Source organism: Xiphophorus hellerii, chromosome 17 (assembly GCF_003331165.1).
Source record: "Xiphophorus hellerii strain 12219 chromosome 17, Xiphophorus_hellerii-4.1, whole genome shotgun sequence".
In the NCBI taxonomy this organism is placed as follows: domain Eukaryota; kingdom Metazoa; phylum Chordata; class Actinopteri; order Cyprinodontiformes; family Poeciliidae; genus Xiphophorus; species Xiphophorus hellerii.
In genome coordinates, this window is record NC_045688.1 from 10,729,622 (window position 1) to 10,747,544 (window position 17,923).

The following is a 17,923-nucleotide window of genomic DNA, read 5'->3' on the forward strand; positions in this document are numbered from 1 at the left end:
TTATATAGCTATGAAGTACTTTAAACTATATGATTAATGCACATAATCATTAAACACATCTCGCAGCTCTGTTTCAGCTCAATGCAAACTATTATGCCTTGTCTATTGTAGAGGAATATAATTATATTAATAGTTTAAAATTATGTTGTTTTGCTGGTTCGCATTAAGAAACAAACACCTTGATTAATACACTCAACAAAAATATAAACGCAACATTTTGTTTTTGCTCCCATTTTTCATGAGATGGACTCAAAGATCTAAAATTCATTCCAGATGAACAATATTACAATTTCTTTCAAATGTTGTCCACAAATCTGTCGAAATGTTTGATAGTGAGCACTTCTGCTTTGCTGAGATAATCCATCCCACCTCACAGGTGTGCCACATCAAGATGCTGATCTGACATCATGATTAGTGCACAGGTGTACCTTATACTGCCCACAATAAAAGGCCACGCTGAAATGCGCTTTTTTTTTTGCTTAGTCTCATGAAAAAATTTTCATCTCATGAAACGTGGGAGCAAAAACAAAGGTGTTGCGTTTATATTTTTGTTGAGTGTAGTTTTTCTGATGGAGCAGACTTGAATTCAGGAGGTCAAATAGTAATTCTCGGAACTTCCAAATACATATTTACTGTAAAACAGAGTCAGAATTAATGTGCTGGGCAGTATCGCCATTGGTCAAAGCTTCCCAATACACCCAGTAGAGCTGGAACTGATGTCAGAAGCAGAAGTCAAGAGATTTGGGATTTCTGTAAAAACATAAATGTGACGTTTTGATGTGTATTTGATGTGCAGATGTGTATTAAATCTCTTCCCGTTTTTGGCTATGAGCAGAAGGAATTTGTATCATTTCCTTATTTATATATTCCACGAGTTTAGGCACCCTTAAATTCATCCATACTATATAAGACCATATGTCCTCCCTGTTATTCATGCATACAGTTCTTATAATTAACTCATTCCAGCATATGATCTGTGTGACTAACATCCAGAACAACCACATACATTCACATAGGAGTGAACAGCAGCAGACATATCTCATGTACTCACTGTGGACCGACTGTCTGACTAACTGTGGTTGGCTCTGTTGTGTCCAGTCCAGATGGGGGGGGTTTCCCGGTGAGGTCACGGGGTCAGACGACTGGTGAGCGATTCTGCGGAAGGCTTCGTGGAAGTCGCACGGTGAGGGGCCAGGGTCAGTGGGAGTGGAGGGAACCAGTGCAGTAGTCTGAACAAAATCTCTTGACTGTTGGGGGCAAAAAGGATGATTTAAACCTGAACTGTTAAAGTCTTATTAATTACATGTTAAAAAAACAACAACAACTATATATATATATAAATATTTAGCGCTACATATTTAATTTAGCTAGTTTGCTAAGTGTTTAGCTCTGCTAACTTGTTTGGCTAGCATGATACATATTTTATTTCACAGTTAAAATTTGACTTAGCGACACATTCAGCTAAAATAATTTACTAACCAAAAATAAATATTTAGCAAAAAACTTTATCCAACAAATGCTAAGTGCTAAATTCTTTGCCACATTCATATCTCAAAATATCACTGCATATTCAGCTGAATTTTTAGCTACATTTGTAATTTAGCTAACAAGCTAAATATTTAATCCAACCAAATAATTAAGTTAAAAAAAGGTAAATATTAGCAAAATATGTATCTTCAGCTTTATTTTATGCTTAATATTTTATTTAAAAAGTATTAAGCATAAGTATTTAAACAAATAATTAGCTAAAAACAAAATTTAGCTAACATGGTAAATATTCTGTTATGGACTGGTGAAAAGTCCAAGTTTACCCCAACTCTCCAAATGCCTGCTAATGTACAGTAAAAACAAAAAGCTGACAGTAAAAAATACTTTTCAGTATCAAGTAACAGCTCATTTATTATAAGTCTGCGAAGGATCCATTTTACGCATGTTTTCATTACACTCCCATGAAGGCCTGTTTTTGGGGGGCGACATTGTGCATAATTTAAAAAAATTCAGTGAAAATATTTGGGTGAAAAACGTCTTAAATCATGATTCGAATTTTCAGAGTAATCATAAAACATCAGAACATAAACAGTCATTTCTGTTGAGTTTTTTTTTTTTGGAATGCTAGCTTTACAGTTTTTATAAAATAACTGCATTGCAAACTTGAGCTGTTTCTTTTCTTTTCCCTTTAGAGTCACAAAAGCGATAATCTTTCCAGAGGCAGTGATTTAAAAAAAAAACAAAAAACGTTGGAACATTTGGCAAAGGTGTAACTTGAACTTTTAAAAACCAGAATGTTGTTAAAACAGGTTCACATTAGTTCATGTGTTTTAACGTGGAGTTTGAAAGTGTCCTCCAGCCTGAAGATCCGACCACATTCCAAACACTGTAGGGACTTTTTGCTGGAGTGGATTTTAAGGTGCTTTTTCTGCGCTCTCAGCGTGGGAAAGGATTTCGGACACATTGGACACCGGTAGGGACTCTCTCCGGTGTGCCGGCGAGTGTGAACAGTCAGCAGGCATTTGGCGATGAAGCCTTTCCCGCAGTGTTTGCACGTGTATGGCCTCTCCCCCGTGTGATACCGCATGTGAAGCTTCAGCTCCCCGTTGGAGAGGAACGCCTTGCCGCACTCGGTGCACAGGTAGTTCTTCTCCCCTCTGTGCATGCGCATGTGCCTCGTCAGGTGCTGGTTGGAGGTTTTCCCGCAGATGTGACACTTGTAGCGCCGCTCTCCAGTGTGGACGCGCGTGTGCAGGTCGAGGTAGGCCGAGGACCTGAACCCTTGGCCGCAGTGGGAGCACAGATACGGAGTCTCGCCCGTGTGGATCCGGTAGTGGACGATCAGGGACGATTTGGAGAGGTACCTTTTGTCACACTTGGCGCATTGATATGGAGGACCTTGGATGTTTGAATTTGTTACATTTGATAAGAGTTCGCTGGAAAGCTCACAATCCAGCCCCACGCTGGTGTTTTGAATGAAGTGGTCTTCAAAAGTGTCGTCTATCGGACTCAGGTGCTCCTGCCGGATGTGGTTGAGGAATGCAGACACTCTGGTGTCGGTGAAGGAACACATGGAGCAGCGATGCAGTTTTAAAGGTGTAGACATGACACCTAAAAGAGAGGAATAAAACAGCTCCAAATAGCTTTACTTTCCTAATTAAAATCATCATTTGAAAACTGCTTTATGGATTCTTTACTTTCTCTCTTACAATAAAACTACTTGATATTAAATGTTTAAAAGCTAATACAGAAGAAAACTGTAAGAGGGCAAATACTTCTGTAAAACCTGCCGTAATACACATTTTCATACATACTTGAGCAGTTGGCTGCTATCACACCATCGCTCTCTTTATCTTCCAGGTTCTCCAGGACTGAATTATCGTGCGTTTGGCTTTCATCGTCATCAGGAGCCGACCCTTCGCGTTGAACTGGTAGTTGCTGCCTCGAGTTCGCTTTCAGGTGAAGAGACAGCGAGGGTAAAAACATATTCTGAGCTTGAGGCAAGCCTGTAAGAGAAAAACATTTAAACCCCTTCAGACCAGATTTCTTTCTAGTGAGCAAAAAATTTTTTTACTCCTCTCAAGCATAGAAATAAAGGGCAAAAAACACATTTTTCCTATGTCATGTTTTTATATGGCTAAATGAGTGCACAATGTCATAAAAACTTCTAAACTTTTTCCATAAAGTTTCATGTAGTATCTTATTAGGCATGATCTCAACTTTTAAAACTGGATGTTTGCTTTTTTATCAGTATACATGTCTGAATAGAGAATACATAATACAAAATATAGTTTTGACTTTAGTAATGTGTCGGTGAACTTTCAAATGCATTGACATGGTATTATTTGTAGTAATCTAAACGTATAACAACGGATTACACAGTTACCAAATAGTTGACGGAGCATCAGCTAGCTGGGTATTCTCATGTAATCTCTCATGTTTGATGAGCATCCTCGAGGCAGTTTCAGTGTGGCACAAAGCACAGGTGGGTTTTACATTTGTTACAGTAGACATGAGTTTTTCCAGTGCATTATACTGTAGCTTCTTGCATCTGGTAGGCACTGACTTTTCCCCCCAGATTTTTGTGTGGTACAGACTGATAATTTCATCCAGCAGGACAACACCACCCATTGATTTGCTGCACTGCTTGAACATCTAATTCCTGTTCTCACATGGCTTATTTCCTAGATCCAAGCACTCGAGATCGGATATCTCTCGATGTACAATCAATCGGAAAGTCTGAGAGTATTTTTTCTAGGCTGCTATAAACTTACATTAATATTTCTGATGGAAAACAGATACTCCTCCCTGTTTCTGTTTTCATACACATGCTCGTCTTGTCTGATGCCTGGGATTATTGGCTTAATCCCAGAAAAATATCCGCTGATATTCCACTGGAATGTTAAACTAACTAAAACAATCAAAAAACAGCATGCTGATTTTATTTATATTCTTCAAAATTGTAGTGAATTACATTTGTTTGGATTTCCTGTTTGTTGCTCTTGGAAGTTCAGCAGCGTCCTCAGCTGTTCTGGATCCAAAACCAGCTTCCCACATTCTTCCATGACTGAGGGGGCGCTACTGAGCCACTCTGCAGTCTGTATCAGGCATTAAAATAACAACAACAACAAAAAAGCATCAACAAATGAAGATGACTCTAGCTTTGTAAAATGGAATAAATCCTTCTTTAATATGCAGCACCTTTTTTCAGCAACTCATTCTGATAGTTTACCTGTTTTATATCAGGAATGGGCAAGAGATTATCCAATCTGGAGATGAATTTCCAAACTAATCTTTGCAGCGTAGCTTCATACTGCTCTCCATAGTGTGTTGGGAAGACTTCCTGGGAAGACAACAACAACCAGCATGTTCGGTCTTTACTGAAACTGCAAAATCCTACTAGAATCACAGCGACTGTTTTAAGAGAATCCCACCTTGAAAAACCTCTTTCTTTCCTCTGCGTCCTCCAGCAAGGCATAAACAACTTCTACAAAATTTGACTTTGAACTCTCCAACTCATTCAGCTCCTTTAAATTAAGAGTCAAAACCAAAACAACGAAGTATGTTAGCCGTCTTCTGTGGCGATAAGATGCAAACAGACATCAAGTTCAAAATGCTGACAATTAATGTAATTCACTTTATTATCTCTCCGGTAAAGATGTGTAAAAAGTCTCAAGCTAAATTCATCTTTATTTGTAGCTCACACAACATATTTTTGAAAAAGAAAGCCATTTAATTTGAATGCGGTGTCTAAATGGTTGTTATGGAGATTTGATAAACTGATTAAAATTCAAACTGGGCTCCTTGTCCAGTCTTGTTTTTTGTTCTTATAGGTGATACGGGCAAGTTTTGGTCATTAGCCATCTCATTACAGCCACCTTAGTCAAAAGGTGACGTCTTCTCTCGTCTTCCCATGTTAAAGAATGAGAGATTAAGAGTCCTACCAATAAAGATTGATTCAGGTCAACTAAAAAAGGAAAAATGTATAAAATAAAAACCTCCTACGAACCTCCTGACCGCAGTCGGCATTCATCTTGAGATCTTGAATAATCCTCAGGTGAGGTTGGATGTTCAGCAGGTTCGCTGTGCTCCGACTCTGACACAACTCCAGCACAAACTGGAACAGAAACGGAGATATACAGTAGAAGTGCTCATTGTTATGTTTTCACTCCTACGAAACATGAGTAAAAAGCAGTAAGATGTGGCTGTAGTTACCCTCGCCCTCAGTCTGAGCAGGAGCTGAACTCTTTCTCTGGCTGTAAGCAGCTCTGGAGACAACTCCGTCACCAGCACCACCAGCTCCTCCACCTTTCGGTAGTGTGGAACGTTGCCGCTCTGGATCACCTTCCAGGCAAAGGCACACATCAGGCGCAGGGTGGGAACCAGGAGGCACAGAGACGGGATGGACAAGTCGCACGCTGCGAACAAGATGACATCCTAACATGAGGAGATGAGCGTCGATGTCTCAACGTGAAAGAAACTTTCTTTTCTTGAGAACCGCTAAGACAGAAACATTCAAACTTCACTTTTTTATTAGTATTATTTTCTCATTTATTACTACAGTTATCTTTTGCAAAGTTGTTTTTATTTTACAGATGCAGATCTCAATTATTTAGACTGACATTTAGTTCAGTAAGTTGGTTCAGAAAGTGAAATTTATTTATAAATTACACGTTATAGCTCAAAAAGTGGCATATTTTAAGCATTAATTTCTGTTAATGGTTATTATGGATTATAGTTTAGATGAAGCAGAAGTTTTATATGCAAAAGTTATGTTATGGCCATGTTACCGTCTACGCAATCATTAGAAAGGCAGCTGACTGTTTTCTAGCACCTTGTCACCCTCTAAAAAAGAATACAGAAGCTACAAAGAATGACATATGTAGGCATATTACTGGAAAGTTGAGTGGAAGGAAAAACTGTGACAAGTGAAACAAATAGCACAAGTATAATAACTGGAAAGTTAGGTGGAAGAAAATTTCTTTTAATATACATATTAACAAAAAGCTGAGAGGAAGGGAAAATGTAAAGAAAAAGATGTACAAGGATATTAACTGGAAAGTTCAGTGGAAGGAAGGAAATGTGAGTGAAAAAGATGTACAACCATATTATGGAAAGTTGAGAGGAAGGAAAAACTAACACAAAAATGTACACAGGCACAGTCAGTGAAAGTTTATTGAGGAAAAACTGCTTAGAAAAAGGTGTGAGGACCTCTAACAGTAAGCTGAAAGGGAAACGTGCGGAAGAAGAAGGTGCATAAACAAAGCTAACCACAGACATGAACCTTTATGAAGAAAGGTTCATAAAATCATTAGAAGAAAGACTGATAAGGTGTGGACAATGGATGGAGACACTTTGAATCAACTTTCTTGAACAAATAAGCCTTCTGATAATATTCTAATTAACTAAGATGCACCTGTGAACAACCTGTAAATTATTTTTTTTGTGTTTTTCTGTCTGTAATAAAACAATACCTTCTAGTCGTTCAGGTTGTTCATGCTGTGAGGTCTCCACAGACGACAGCCTGGACTCCGTTTCAGGCTTGTGGCAACGGAAAACATTCTCCATGATGACGAACCACCTAGTCTTTTGTGCTTTGGAGTCCTTCTGCTCCTTGATCCTCTCGTACTCTTGTTTGAGCAGTCGGAGTTTGGTCCTGCACTGACTGGTGGTCTTATCGAACCCCTGAGTGGCGAGCTCGGAGCTCAGCTGGGCGTACACCCTCTGGTCGTCCTCGGTGGATTTCAGCTGATCCTGGACATGCTCCTCTGCCCATTTTGTCAGCAGAGCGTCAACTTCCTCTGTTGTCCAAAGAGTGTGCGAAAAATCTATTGGAAACAACAAAGCGGACATAAACCCTGAACCTCTCTCCCAAGCGTTCAGCCATCAAACGCTGCCGCTCACCTTCGGGGGGATTAGAGGCCGTCAGCACGGCAGATAAGTTACGCTCTTTGGAAGCGTCTCCTTCGGGGAAGAGAACGCTATCCATGATGGCAAACCAGTCGCTCTTATCGTTCACGTTTGCCCCCTCCTGCTTCAGTTTGGCGTACTCCTTCTTCAGCTTGTCCACTTTCAGACTGCACTGCTGGGGCGACTTGGCGAAGCCGACCTGAGCCAGCTCGTCGCTGAGGTACGTGAAGACTTCGTCGTTTTCCCCTGAGGCGGGCAGCTGCTTCTGAATGTTTGGCTGCGCCCAGAGAGTGATGAGCACCTGCACTTCATCAGCAGACCACCTACATTCATCTGTGAGATTTGGAAGAAGAAGAAGAAGAGGAAATGTTTGATAGAAATTTATGGATAATATTTCTAAGGTGGTCAAGATTTAAACATAAAACTCTGACACTGTAAGGGTGGATGGGTAAATGGATGGAAGAATGAAATTGATGCTTTCATTGATTTCTCCACTAACCCTCAGCCTCCATATCCCCTTCATTTGGCTCTCCTGATAAAGGATTCAGAGTTTTGGAACATTTCGACGGCGCACCCTGAGAACCAAGGACTTCATCCAGAATCCCAAACCACGCAGTCCTTGCCCAACCAACATGCTGGCTGTTCTTCACCCTCCTGTAGTCCTGCTTCAGTTTTTTTATTTTCTCCTTGCATTTCTGTGCCGACTTGCTAAATCCCAGCGACGCCAGTTTGGCGCTGAGGCTGTTGTAGACGGCGTTGTTTCTCACGTTGCGGCGGAGCTCCTCCTGGATGACCGGATTGGCCCAGTAAGCCAGCAAAGCCTGGACCTCCTTTTTAGACCAGCTGCATGTGTGGACGTCTGTTTAAATAACACCAGGTTGCACAAACTCAGTATTCATAAAAGTGCAATTTTGAGCTCTAAATAACACATAACACAGGTTTTACAGAAAATTATATTACAAACACAGTTAGGATTTTTTGTAGCTTGTCTTTGATCTAAAAAGGGTCAAAATTATTCAAATGTACAACTACAAACTTCTACATTAGTCAGTATGCGCTTCATCCATATTGAACGTTTCGGGTTATATGGTTAAAACTTGGACAAGACAATGACCTCAAACACAAATTGAAATTAGTTTTTTATAATGCATAAAACCCTCAACCCTCTTGAAAATGTATTATCGATGATTAAAACCCAAATGTATGCAGTGAAATCAACCGAGCTTTACCACTATTCCCGGTAAGGCGAGTTTCAAATAACTAGTCGGAATTCTGCCAGAACATTACAGATGCTTGAAGTGAAACATGCTAAAGGACATTGTGTGGTAACTTTTCTTTCAAGATCGAGGATCCGATAAAAGGTTTTTGATAAGTTATCACTTGTTGTGTTTTTGGAAACAGAAAGCATCCTAAACAAGGAGACAGATACTGTTTTAACCTTCTGTTTTCAGGGCTTTTATACCTACATTTTCGTTTTTTCACATGGCTGGTTGCAAACATGTCAGGTGCCTGCTGAGCGGAGGAGGAACCTGCAGTGCTTGTCGATGGCGTGCCGTCTTCGATTCTGACTACGAAGAAATCCGTTTCTTTCATCACGTCGGAGGGTGTGGGCGCTGGGTCGGGGTCGGAGAAGGTGTCAAAATCGTTTGTCGAAGGGGAAAAACCTGCAATAAAAGCGCATTAAAAGCTAATAAGCTTCGCCTACTGGAACCTGCGGGTGGATGGATGTTTACTTCTGATTACCTTGACAGTTCTCTTCAAACAAAACTGGTAGAGCGGGCTCTGCTGAGGGCAGCTTTGGGGTTTCTGGACGTTTTTGTACTGAAGCGCCAAGAACCTGATCAATGATGTCAAACCATATATTCTTCCCACCGTCCAAGTGATTGCTGTTCTTGATTCTCCTGTAATCCTGCTTCAGCTTCTTCAGTTTCTCCTTGCACTTCTGCGCCGTTTTGTTGTACCCGAGCGACGCCAGTTTGGCGCTGAGGCTGCTGTAGACGGCGTTGTTCCTCACGTTGCGACTGAGCTCCTGCTGCACGGCCGGATTGGCCCAATGCGTCAGCAACGTCAGGACCTCTTTCTTTGACCAGCTGCACGTGGGCTTATCTGAGAAAAACAAAGGCGATACAGCCAAAGGCGAAGAGTCGATTGGTTCTCGGGTCAAGTGATCCCCTACCACTGCAACACTCCAGACTGTGTCTTTATCTACACCACTATGATGGAGTATTCTCACTTTTAGAGACAAATCTGTCCTTGATCTTACCTCTTCTCCTTCCCACAGCGGTGGGTGGCCACATGGCTGAAGTCTGCAATAAAGCCTCAACCGCCCCGTTGCTTGTGCACGGAGTATTAGAGTCCTCCACTTTAATGGGGTAGAAAACAGCATCCTTTGTGATTTCTGTTTTTTTAAGTCCTTGGAAACTTGTGGTGAAGGAATTGGGAATATTTGTCACAACAGATGGATCTACAAGGGGAGAAAAAGGACAAAATGTGTATTAGTTTAGGCTGTCTTGACGCACACGATATAAAATGTGCCCAGGATGTGTATTTTGGGATTCATTTAAATTTTTACATTCTCCAACTTTTTAATATACATATCAATTAAAAGTATCAATTTGTGTCCCTGCAAAAATTCTGTAATTTAGTTCCATTTGAAATTACTTTGGTTTTGCATTGCAAAACAATTTGATTCCTACTTTTATTATTCTTTCCTTATTAAAATATTTTCAAAATTCCACGGTATATTGTTTTCAACACAGCAGAGATGCCCGTTTCCCCTTAATAACTTTGCACACTCACATAAAGTCTGATCAGAATCAATGTTGTTAAGAGAATAAACATGACTCATGGCTAAACATTCATAAATATTTCTTGAATGGTGATGAATAAAGTTAATAATGACATTTAAAAAACATAAAATTGAATGTCGATTTATAACATTTCAGTACCTGTTCTTAAAATAACATTTTTGTGCCAAGGGGATAAAAGTGGAGCAATATATTTAAAATTGACAGAGCACAAAAAAAAAATTAAAGAAAAAGAGAAAAAGAGAAGTCAATGATGCGTTTTAGTTTACTATATGTTGTTGTTTTTTTGCTTTTTTTTTAGAAATCTAACTCAACCTTTTGGTACTTTTTTAAAAAATTAACAAACAAATGGACTTTGATAATTAGAGAGGTTTAACATTCATAAATAGTCGTTAAAACTGCCAGTGCTAAAACTCACAATCGCATTCATTGTAAACAATGTTAATCTCAACGGCTCTTTAAGAGACAATTTTCGTATCTTGGGGCACAACATGCAAGGGAACCTTAAGAATTTAATGAATGATCAATTTCATAAAGAAGGGATGAGATAATCAGTTTCTAACGGTGTGTTGGGCTTTTAGTGAATGTTGTTGTTCTAACAATATATTCACAGGAGTCCTGCAGCATCACCATCCTTTATGATAGAGTCTAAGCGTCAGAGCAATAAAAAGGGTGTTTCAGACAGGCTTGTCTCTAAGGTTTGTCATCACTGACTGACATTTCCCTATAAACCTTCTCATTGCTTATCGATATTGCCAACTCACGTTGAATTTTCTCCTCCGACCACAGGGAGAGGAGCGCCTCGGTCTGTTCGGGAGACCAGCTCACCGTTGGCTCCATGTCCGCTTCTTCTACCGTGAATACAAAGCTTACAAAATACAGATAACGAATACAAAAGATTAATGTGGAATGTTTTCACTTTTTTTTTTTCAAAATGGCGCCCAGTTTTCTGGTCGCTTTTGTTACGTAATGGGACACGAGCCAATCAGAACGAAAACGTATCCGTCGCCTTGACTTCAGCTGTTCCATTGCAGCGATACGTCAATGTCGCCGCCATCTTGGTAGAGGATACCCTCCTCCCCACAGAATACTAGCCTGTTTTATTGCATACTGCTATTCTGCATTATATTTGTAATACAAGATAGCAATGTTTAATTTATAATAAGATAAAAATGATTAAAAACTACAATCATTCAAGATGGCATTCTGATTAATTTAAAATATACACAAAAAGAGCTACAACCCAGAGTAACACAGCTATACAAATATTGAATTTGACAAGTAAAATAAGGTACAATTATAACTGAACAGCTGCTAGTAGCTATGGATTTTCTTTGATGCTACTGCAGCAGAATCTCGCCCAAAACATCCCAGGTTAACTGTTAGGTTTTTTTTTTCTGGAAACATAACTGAAGCAACTCTTGCTCCGATTAACTCAGTAATCTGTGTTTTCTTAACACAAAAACTCCTGGACCGGTGCTTGTGACCCCTTTCTGTAATTTCAAGCCCTGCCAGTCTGATGGTTTTTGGTTCTGCTGGGGGTTTCCTTCTGTTGAAGGGAAATGATTCTTTGAGTGCTATGTGGTCATGCAGCAATCTGCAGAGCATTTCCCTGACTTCTACTGACATTACAACTAACCATTACCTAGTGGGAGTCCATTTCAGAAAGAATTATAAGATACAGTTATTTTACTATTTATTAATTTTTTTACAGCATGAAAAACCAAAATACTCAGAACAGGCATATTATAACTGGGGTGTATATATATAAAACTGCTTACACATAATTTTAATGACACAATTGCTGTGATAAACTTTAAACTAATCAATTTCTACTGTTTAGGTAATAAAATAGAAAAAAAAAAAAACAACTGATACATAAATCAAAACAAAAAGGCTCTTGGCATTCAGCAAAAACAGAAAAGTTGAAATGTTTATATCAATGATTGAGTACAGAATATTGATAAAGAAAGATTTCCACCAGAATAGAAATAAAATGCTTTCTTTTTCTGCCACTGCCTTTTTAATACACAGAAAACAAAAAATATCTACAGTCACATGTTTTGAAAAACAAGTATTGTTGGATGCTCACATTACAAGCTGACTATAAAAATGTAGCCTTCTGCTAAAGATGATGTTGGATTTTTATAGAGATGCACCAATTAGCAAAGAATTATAAACCTACTGATTTCCCTTTATTGACTGATTTCTGAATGTATCAACAAACATAATTTAAAAGCAGATGAAGACTCGGGATCTGTGGTTTGATGCATAAGGGGAATAATCTTCCCAGTTCTTCATTTCCTGTTGGATTCACAAAATAAGTATATCAAAGTAACTGCTGTACATCTGTTTTCTCTAAAGTGTTGTCTTTATCGGAAAGAAAAAGCATGATCAGTGCATCAATTTTTTTAACAACTTCCAAAAGCACATTTTTAAAATTATTATTCAAACAATATGTTCTGATTCATCGGCCAGAGTCAGCTAATTTTTGTCTGTGAAAAATCAGATCCAGACGGTTCTATTCAGTAAATACACCCAAATTACCTTTCATCACTTTCTGTCCATGAATGAATCAGTCAACATTCATTTGAGTTTATTAAAATCATAATCTATAAATGTTAAGAACATAGTCTTTAATGCCTTAATGGGGATAAAATTGTAATTCTGTAAATTTTGCAGGATCCAAATTTATGACCTTGTACAAAGATGATGCACTGTATTTTTTTGAGCTACAGTTCTTACAGGAACAAAAAAAGCCTGATATGTTCATAATTTATTTATTTTACTAGACTTCCGGCATCTACCCTTTTGTTTGTGTTTGCATTACTAAAACAAACTCTGACCCATGCATTATTCATGCATGAGCACACATAAGAGCCACTCGATTTACTCTAAACTCTAACTATAATCTTAAGATTCAGTTGTCTTTTAATCAGCCACGTGTTTTCAGTCATAAATCCACGTACTCAGCTGAATCTTTAAGTTGGCGCTGAATAGTAACCGTTTCCATTGACCTATCTGAGCAGCGATCAGCAATAAGCTCCAAGCTCGGATCAGGGGACTCTCATTCATCATGTCTCCTTCAATAGTTGTCATCGCTGCCCTCTTCTTCCTCGTCATATTTCCTGTTCAGCGACTGCTTCTTGTGCTTTCCCCTCACCCTCCGCTTGCCGGCAAAATCAGGGTTCGCCTCCTTCACGTGGATCTGCTCGTGCTTCCTGAGCAGGGCGGGAACCGTGAACCCTTTCCCGCACGTCTCGCATGTCCAGGGTTTCTTGCATGAGTGAGTCCTTTTGTGTACGTTGAGGTGGGACGCCAGCTTGTAGGTCTTCCCGCACACGTCACAGTTGAAGGGGCGCTCGTTAGTGTGCAGCCGGATGTGGACCTTCAGGTTTCCGACCTGCGTGAAGCTCTTGTCGCACAGTGGGCACCGGTAGGGTCTCTCTCTGGTGTGGATTCTCAGATGAACTCGCAGGCAGTACTTGCTGGAGAACTTCTTCTGGCAGACAGGGCATGGGATCTTCGTTTTAGGCAGGTGGTCGTGTTGGTGCCTCTTCAGGTCGGACAGGTACACGAACGTCTTCCCGCATTGGGAACAGAGGTACTGGCGTTCGCCGATGTGGTAGCCCATGTGTCTCTTCAACAGACTGGGGACCAGGAATCGCTTCCCGCAGCGCTCGCACATGTGCGGGCGATCCCGGGTGTGCCAGCGCTCGTGGTTGGAGAGTTTGAATGACGTCGGAAAGGTTTTGCTGCAGTGCTTGCAGGGGAACGTCATCTGGCTCGTGTGACACTCCATGTGCCGCTTGAAGTAGGTGGACTGCGTGAAGCCCTTATTGCAGATGTTGCAGTAGAAAGGCTTCTGTCCGCTGTGGGCGAGGATGTGCTTCGTCAGGGTCTGCAGTTTGGCGAAACACTTGCCGCATTGGCCGCAGGCGTAGGGCCGCATCGTGCTGTGCGTCTTCAGGTGGTTGTTGAGGAATGCCTGCGTGCGGAAGCTCTTGTTGCACGCCGAGCATTGAAAGGGCTTCTCTCCCGTGTGAATGCGCTCGTGGTCCATCAGCTTGGACTGGTAGGGGAAGCTCTTATCGCACACGGTGCAGCTGAACCGATCAATCAGGTGCCTCAACTGCTTCTTCCGTCTGATGCTCGGCCTCGGGTCGTCGTCATCGTCGCTCAGTCTGCCAGGAGGAAGGGGCGGCAACGCTGGGAGAGACATGGAGTTTGTGGCGATCTGCGACACCCACTGATGTAAAGTGACTCGATGGGTTTGAGGCTTTTGGTTGTCTTTTGCTAACGTGGAAGAAGGCTTGACGGGCACTTGAACAACCCTGAAAGGGATTGATTTCAGAGGCAGCTGCTGTAACTCTGGTTGCTCTGACGCTGCTGGTGTTTCATCCTTCTTTTCTCCTTGAGGAGTTGTTGCCGCCTGCTGCTGCTGTTCAGAACTTTTTTCCGGCTGGTTTTGCACTGATGCTGTGACATCCTTTTCCTTTGCTCCATTTCCATCAGCTGTTTTGTAGCCTATTAGCCCTTCCTGCTGAGGTGCGTCGACGGAGGGTGCCGGGCTCGAAGCATCATCTGAAAGACCTCCAACATCTTCGCTGTCACAGGGAGAGGCAGGGCTGCTTTCCATGACTGCGACCTCTGGTTGCTTTTGTGGCTGTTGCTGTGGCTGTGGTGGTGGTGGAGGCAGAGGTGGTGCTTCTACTGGTTTGGGCATGAAAGCCAAAGAGGAGAGCACACAGTCGCCCACTGAAGTCGAGACAGTTGCTGCAAAAAACAAAAACAACCAAAAAAGTGCAAAGAGCCATTATTTCTCCTAATAAGTTTCTTCTTTGTCACCAAAATCGCCAACAAAATGAACTAAAAGTGCTTTTCTAAAATATTTTATACCCTCCAAAAGAAAAAAAAAATCACATTTACATTACAGGCCTAAACTCTAATGTTTGAAAACTATGTAACCCTTCCTTCCAATTAAAAACCATTTACTACATTATATTGGTTTATATCATAAAATCCCAACTCTGTGGTTGTGTTTGAAAAAATATACCTTTCACACCAAGGAGTCCTTTGCTCTGATGGTGCTGCAGAAGAGTCTTTAGATCGCCACGGTCAGGGATGAACCCCCCACATGCATCAAGAACAGTTGCATCCGTTGAGATCATGGCACCAAGCTACAGCAGGAGTACCAAGAAGTGGAAGTTATTAGTACAGTTTCAGGACAAACGGTTTTGTAGTAATTTTTCTGTACGTTCTTGCAGATTTGATCTATTCTAATTCTGATTCATTAAAAAAAAGTTAACTGCAGAGGGTAAATTGCTGAGACGCTAGGTGTGCATACTTGAGACAAATTGGGAACGGGAAGAAGTTGCTCCAGTTTGCACACCAGGCCAGCAATCAAGGCTTGCAGTGCCGTGTCAAACTTGACGCCGTACTGAACAGGGAACATTTCCTGCAAAAGATGTTTCAAGTATCAATCAAGCATGGAATAGAACTGGATCTACAGACAATATAAGAGACAATAATAATAAAAAAACAAGTTCCAACACACATCAAGTCATACCTGAAAGAACCGTTTCCTCTCAGTGGGATTTTTAAGCAGATTCTGGATCAGAACCATAAAGTTTGTCTGGGATTTCTCCACCTCTACATCCTTCTAAGGGATAAAAACATTCTGTCAGATTTTATTCATGCCATATTATCCTGGTATACTGTTTAGTTGGAATACACAGCATATTCTACAGAAGTAACAAGTCGCATGCATACCGCCGAGGATGTTATCTTTAACCTATTTATAAGAGTCTGAATAGTCTTGGAATCTGGTGGGCCGTCATTCTGAAGCAGGTCCAAGATTATCTAAGTGGTTGAACAGAAATACAAATATAAAATTGGTGAGAAAACAAATAATCTGAGAGTTCTGTTGTAGGCATAAAAAATAAAAAAAACCTCACCCTTGCTCTTAATCCCAGGATAAGTTGCGCGGTCTGCTTGAAACTCAGAAGCTCAGGAACAATCTGCGTCACCATGGTCACAAACTCCTCCACTTTGCCGTAATGCTTCACGTTCCTCTGCCGTATGACCTGCCATATGTACGAATAGGTCAGCTGCAGCGGGGAGGCCAGCAGGCGGAGGGAGGCCAGAGGAAGGGCACCTCCTGTTCAAAGACATTTCAGCTGCAGTGTTAAAAGTGATGGAGTTACATGTGCAATGAGAATAACCACACAGATGTACAATGAAAAGCTCAATAATCAAGAAATCTAGGTTCTGGCAAATAATCCGTTTCAAATATACATACTTTTCCTGACACAAACTTTAAGACTTTCAAAGCAATTTATAAAGTTTCTTTTCTCTTTAAATAGTTATAAAACATCCACTTAGCTGGGTTTCATTATGAAGTCACAAAATCAAGTTGACAATTTGTGGCAGGACTTGAAAACTGATGTTTATATTTTTCATACAATCTGATTGAGCCTTAGCTACTTTGCAAAGAAGAATGGACAAAACTTTTAGTCTCTAGATCTGCAAAGCTGATAGAGACACCCCAGAACGCAAGCAGCTGAAAGGTGGCTCTACAAAAGGACTCAGAATTTATTTAGTGAAATGCACGCCACACTTTTCAGATTTCTATTTACAAAAACCGCTTAAAAAACAATACATTTTCTTCCAATTCAGAGTTATGTACCGTTTTGTTTTGGTCTGTTTCAAGGTAAAGCCACGTGCTGCCGCAGGGGGCGCTGCAGCAGTGGCCAGGGTGTAGAGTTGTTTTTGGAAAAAGTGCACGCCTGCGTGTGCATGTGCAGCGATGGAGAGATTGAGCGCCAAGCTAATGTCATACTTCAAACTTTGCAAGCAGACATCAGTCCGCCTCACTGACGTGATGAGCCGTTTCTGGAGATGCTTTACAGCTGGGCGGAGCGCGCATTTAGATGGCTTCATTTAAACGACAAAAAATCACAAAGCAGCCAAAGCTTGATAGTTAGCTGACTTGCTTATTATGCATCTCCAGCAAAACACGGAGCAGACGTGTGTTTGTTTATGCCGCTGAAAAAGGAGAAAACAGTCTTCTTGCAGCAGATGGAGCTTCCTTCATTTTCTTATTTTACACCATTCTTGGCGGCAGCTACAGTTAGCTTAGCAACTTACCTGTTGTACTGGACCGTCTGTCCATACTGGCCTCAAAATGCGCGGCTGGGTCAACCAACTGACTGACGGCTCAAAACAAACTAATAAAACAACAGGCTATCCTTAAAAATAATAGTTACAATTATTTAAGCGTCTTATCTCGGGCGTCAAGCCACGAAGAATAATGGCGGCCACTGGATTCCAGCCTTCCAAAACAAAAGCCTGACTACTTCCGCCGGATGTTCCTGTACAAAATAAAAGCACAGTCTTTGAGTATGTGATGGGAGTCTCGGCTTTTTTCCAAGATCCTGATAATTTGGCTCAAAACAAAATTCCAAATTATTCCTCATAGATTCTGACATAATCAAGTGTTTATTCGTAAAATAAGCATACACATATAAGTGCATCATCAAAAAAGTATAACAGGAGTATTTTTATACACTTGAAATTTGATTAAAGCATTTTCCTGTCTTTTTGCAGCATTTATTTCCTGTCCCGTTCTCTAAATGTTGCATCACAGTCAGTCTTTCGTTATTGCATTTTCTGTTTATTACCTTTTCATGGTTTTCATACCGAAATTTCATATTTAC

General features: G+C 40.7%; 2 protein-coding genes across 3 annotated transcripts; both read right to left on the reverse strand.

Moving 5' to 3' along the window:
* Positions 1-1,869: 1,869 nt before the first annotated feature.
* Positions 1,870-11,150, reverse strand: LOC116736771 (uncharacterized). The gene is made up of 14 exons (XM_032589514.1): positions 10,970-11,150; positions 9,662-9,862; positions 9,142-9,504; positions 8,865-9,062; positions 7,898-8,257; positions 7,393-7,731; positions 6,963-7,316; positions 5,704-5,906; positions 5,498-5,605; positions 4,923-5,015; positions 4,721-4,831; positions 4,463-4,586; positions 3,303-3,494; positions 1,870-3,099 (listed from the first exon to the last, which is right to left on the reverse strand). The coding sequence occupies exons 1-14, from the start codon at positions 11,043-11,045 to the stop codon at positions 2,300-2,302; spliced, it is 3,522 nt and encodes a 1,173-aa protein (XP_032445405.1). The 5' UTR covers positions 11,046-11,150; the 3' UTR covers positions 1,870-2,299.
* A 735-nt stretch (positions 11,151-11,885) lies between these two features.
* Positions 11,886-17,561, reverse strand: LOC116736987 (zinc finger protein 3 homolog). Of its 2 annotated transcripts, none has more exons than XM_032589909.1 (7): positions 17,355-17,561; positions 16,163-16,365; positions 15,978-16,067; positions 15,775-15,864; positions 15,553-15,663; positions 15,262-15,385; positions 11,886-14,981 (listed from the first exon to the last, which is right to left on the reverse strand). In XM_032589909.1, the coding sequence occupies exons 1-7, from the start codon at positions 17,377-17,379 to the stop codon at positions 13,291-13,293; spliced, it is 2,334 nt and encodes a 777-aa protein (XP_032445800.1). In that variant the 5' UTR covers positions 17,380-17,561; the 3' UTR covers positions 11,886-13,290. The 2 variants fall into 2 exon arrangements, with proteins under 2 accessions (XP_032445800.1, XP_032445799.1); XM_032589908.1 differs by having other exon boundaries at positions 15,775-15,867.
* Positions 17,562-17,923: the final 362 nt, after the last annotated feature.

What these genes read in the sequence shown, in the direction of transcription:
- LOC116736771 (XM_032589514.1), bottom strand. Translation starts at nt 11,045, where the DNA reads ATGGAGCCAACGGTGAGCTGGTCTCCCGAACAGACCGAGGCGCTCCTC. An exon ending in GTTTGAAGAGAACTGTCAAG is followed by an intron (nt 9,063 to 9,141) that starts GTAATCAGAAGT and finishes CTTTTATTGCAG; the next exon opens with GTTTTTCCCCTTCGACAAAC. An exon ending in ACAACCTGAACGACTAGAAG is followed by an intron (nt 5,907 to 6,962) that starts GTATTGTTTTAT and finishes TCTTGTTCGCAG; the next exon opens with CGTGCGACTTGTCCATCCCG.
- LOC116736987 (XM_032589908.1), bottom strand. Translation starts at nt 17,379, where the DNA reads ATGGACAGACGGTCCAGTACAACAG. An exon ending in AGAGGAAACGGTTCTTTCAG is followed by an intron (nt 15,664 to 15,774) that starts GTATGACTTGAT and finishes CATCTTTTGCAG; the next exon opens with GAAATGTTCCCTGTTCAGTA. An exon ending in AGGACTCCTTGGTGTGAAAG is followed by an intron (nt 14,982 to 15,261) that starts GTATATTTTTTC and finishes TGTTTTTTGCAG; the next exon opens with CAACTGTCTCGACTTCAGTG.